Raw genomic sequence first — 4,100 nt, 5'->3', positions numbered from 1 at the left:
CTGGTTTTATTAAAAACTTTATTAACTTTTTAAAAATTTTGATTTCATTGTAATTTCGAAAGAAGTTTTTATATTATTTTTATAAGTAGGTAGGTAGCTAATAATATTGGAATATCGCAGTCATTGTATAGTTATACCTACTACTCACTACGACGGCATATATTTTTATTACAAATAGTGTGTTGTACGCATTTAATATATTATTAAAACGGAATATTATTTCGTCGCTATTTCTTATTATTTTCCCAATTTACAAATTATGGTTTAAAAAAACTTAATTATATTGTTTGCCTTGATTAAATTTTATAATATTATATTGCATGCAATTACGTTGGCCGATAGAGGGCAGTAGTGCATTGTGACGTCACAACGTTCGCAAAACGTACAATAATAGATTATAGTAGACGAGCCTCTTTTCGTAATAATTTTACATCAGTTCGAAATTGAACACTGTACCGTTCAGACGTTAGTCGTGCCTCTCAATTTTACTTAAAACCTTTCGCGTTTTCTAAAAACCTTTGACAATATTATTGATAAACTAACCGGTGTGTATATTTATATTACATCGGAGTAATATATTAATAAAAAGTGGACTCGCTTTTGCATTGGAGCAGTAGATTAATCGAGCTGCAATCGTCAACCGGATCAATACAAAAACGGCTCACTTTTCGACGCGCCCAGCTCACAGAAAACTCCAACCATGGCGTTCATGATGCCCGTGATGAAGAACGACTGGGACATATACAAGACGAACCGTTCCCGGCATACCTCCGAGGGCTCCAACTCCCAGTCCTCCAGGTCCAGGAAGATCTCCGAATGCAAGTCGGAGAGCGGCGGAGCGAGGTCCCCGGCCGGCGGAGGCTCTTTAGGGTCCCCGGCCCACAGGAGCGTCCCCGCGATGATGAACACGGCGAAGGCTCGACCGGCGCGTCCTGTCAGGTCGCTGTCATGCTCGCCGCCTGCGGCAGCGTCTCCCCCGGTTGAAAAGTTTCACACGAGGCTCGTGGACAGGTTGAAGAGGTCCATCTTCCGCAAGGGGCGAAGTACCGGGTCCGCCGACGACGAGAGGTCTTCGTGAGAAGAACCTTCGGGAGGAATCCCGAGAACCGCGCGATGCCACTCTGATGCGTCTCCAGAGTATGCTCTCTGGAAATATGACAGTGAACAGTGAGTGGTAAATGTCGCGAAGACGACCGTATCTAAAAATTACGGTTGTGACAAACAATTTATTATGTACGGGCTTTTGACACTTCGGTGAAAATGAATCTAAACGTAAACCACATAATTTATCACTTGGATATTCAAACTACACCTACGATTTGGAAGAAATTCTCGGATGATTATTGATTATTTCGTGTTCTTCGTGATCTTCGAGGGGGAGAAATATCCTCACAATTTCGGCCGCTAATATGCGATTGTGACTGTGATTTATATGTGATGCAGATTTTTTATAGTGTTGACCTAATCATTGATCTTTAAGTATTAGTAATTATTTAAGATGGTCTACCTACGCGAGCGGATCGCATTTTTCTCCGCTATTAAGTATGTTCCTAAGTACGCGAACATAAATGTAGTACATACACAATATTACATTAATATAAAACAAAACCACATCGAAGATGTTCAACAAAACTACCTTCTTCTAGCCTTCAAAAAGAGTTGTTTCTTGTACTTATTACAGCATTATGTGTTCACTGACAGAAATATTAAGGTAAAATGAATGTTTACTATTATAACAGCATAACGGAATCAAACCACTATTCCAGTTTTAGTTTGATGCAGTATTGTTGACCCTTCGCGGATAAAAAAATGTCACCTGCAAACGCCAGGAAAATTATCCGGCATTGCTCGAATGACCCACTTTTAAACTATTTGATATTTTACGATGGTATCCTGACAATGTTCGTACGTGTTGGAAATAATTGCATTATTTCTTTCGCGATAATTGAAGGGATACTTTATATAAATTTATAAATCGAAATTAGTGACAACGTCATTGGTCACAGACAAGACGCACACGGGGAATTTATAATAGTGGCACAAGTACAAATATTAATTTTTAGTTAAGTATGCAGAAATGTTCCAAGATATCATTTCTATCCGCACAAATAGCGGCATAATTCTTAAAAATTTAATGGTGGCCTTAAAAGCATTTTTGTCATTATCATAATATTATAACATTATACTTGAATTCAAGCAGAAATAGTGGCACTGTGATCATTGTGCCATTGTTATTGCGGATAACATTCAAAATGAGATGACGCAAGTGTGCCAACTTCACGCTATTATAAAGGAAATTAAAAAAAAATGATTTAACTTTTTAACTGCGCTCTACTGCAAAAACAAGTTTTTTAGAGTTGTGCCACTATTATTTTCTGGGTGCGAAGAGGTTTATCTGACATTAAGGATGTGGTAATTGAGTATAAGTAAAACTGTATTATGAATTGATTATTGATTGCTCATCTAAAGAAACGTATCGGTAATCGACAACGACACTAGAATTATTTTAGAAATGCTGTAAGGAATATCAATATTAAACCAATCTAGGTACTTTTCGTTTTGTGAGTTTAATTAATCCATTTGACAGGTGCCTAAGAAATGATTGTCATTTACAATACATTAATAGTACAATATGCCACAGCAATTATTGAAAAATCTAGCGTCGATGTTGATTAATTGTTCTGCGATTATTGTTGTAAAAATATATAGTTGTTGCATTAACAATAATAATGTTATAATTATTAAAATAATTTTAATCTGTCACATGATTCGTGACAGATTTTCGACCACATTATTTAATATTGATTTTTGCCTTGTAAAGCTACCGCGTATCGACGGAACTGTAAGACTGCAAATTAGTTTATAGATTTAAATAATATTATATTAAAATAAAAAAATGTTGCTTGATAATATTACTATTATAAATATTCAAAAAAATAAAAATGAATACTATTGACGTATGATTAATATCTACTGTTTTACATGAAATGTTTACTACTTGTAAATGTACTTATTTTTAATAAATACATTAAGTATTTTATAAAATTTTATGACAAAAAATATCACGGAATCTAGATATTGTATCATCGAGAAATGGTTTGAAATTCAGATCTGTCTCCACTGCCGATAATATACTATTTGATTATAATAATAATTATTACCTACCTATCTATTATCAAGTATTACTAAAATATTGTTTATGTCTCACAAATTCTCTGTGAAAAATAAATATTCCCATGTCACTGTTTAATAATTCTGAAAATATAAATCTAAATTTGAATTTTAAACATGTATTTTAATTTTTGTTGGTAACCCTGTCCGCTCCTCTTTCATGATTATTTCTTTAGGGTTGAAAACAAACAAAACAAAATTTACATTACGATACACGTATCTGACCTACATGACGAAAATTACTTATGTACTAAAACAACAAAAATACTGCCCATCGACTGCGAAATTCCCATGTCTGTATTTTAACAAAAATTATCAGCCATTTTAGTAATTTCCCGTATCTGAACATTGCAGAAATAAACCTGTAATAGCCCGTATTTCTTGCCTCTAAGCTGTCAAGCGTGTTGCATGACGTGTGTTGAATTCAGCTTCGAATTGACACAAGGTAAAACAGTAACTTTACTAATATTATAATAACAAATTTTGATTAGTTTATCTTTATTATATTATGTCACATTTTATTGGATGTTACGTTATGTGCTTTGCTTTACCAGTTTTTACGTTACGGGTTATTGGTATGCTAGGCAGTTACAACCTGTGTGAACTATCAACAGTCAGATACGGGATATAAAATATTTACTTTTTTTAGGTTCCTGCATATTTTGTAAAAAGTCCCTTACGGGATATTGACTTAATATCTTCACCAAACAAATATTTACACACTGTCTTTGATCTTCAAGAGGTCAAGACCATTACCGATACAATTCATTGTGATCAATGATCATGATCAACTAACCGCCAGGTGGTAATCCGACCGCTGAAGTTGAATTTAATAATTTTGAAATAGTTAGGTATGTACATGAAAATATAAGTATTGTCGACACGTCCTGTTTGTTATATATAGAAAGTTATAATAATAATCATACCTA

The 4,100-nt window shown here is 34.2% G+C and overlaps 1 protein-coding gene across 1 annotated transcript; it reads left to right on the top strand.

Annotated features, from left to right (window-relative positions):
• The first annotated feature begins 440 nt into the window (after nt 1–440).
• Nucleotides 441–3,287, top strand: LOC147070726 (uncharacterized). Its single transcript, XM_085948734.1, has one exon. It carries the CDS (start codon nt 701–703, stop codon nt 1,076–1,078), a length of 378 nt encoding a protein of 125 aa, XP_085804860.1. The 5' UTR covers nt 441–700; the 3' UTR covers nt 1,079–3,287.
• Nucleotides 3,288–4,100: the final 813 nt, after the last annotated feature.

Source organism: Rhyacophila brunnea, unplaced genomic scaffold (genome assembly GCF_057557595.1).
Source record: "Rhyacophila brunnea isolate RB1 unplaced genomic scaffold, BYU_Rbru_1.0 scaffold_21, whole genome shotgun sequence".
In the NCBI taxonomy this organism is placed as follows: domain Eukaryota; kingdom Metazoa; phylum Arthropoda; class Insecta; order Trichoptera; family Rhyacophilidae; genus Rhyacophila; species Rhyacophila brunnea.
This window is presented reverse-complemented; position numbering and strand designations above follow the sequence as displayed.

Excerpts from the sequence above, each read along its gene's own strand:
- LOC147070726 (XM_085948734.1), top strand. The coding sequence starts at position 701 with ATGGCGTTCATGATGCCCGTGATGAAGAACGACTGGGACATATACAAG.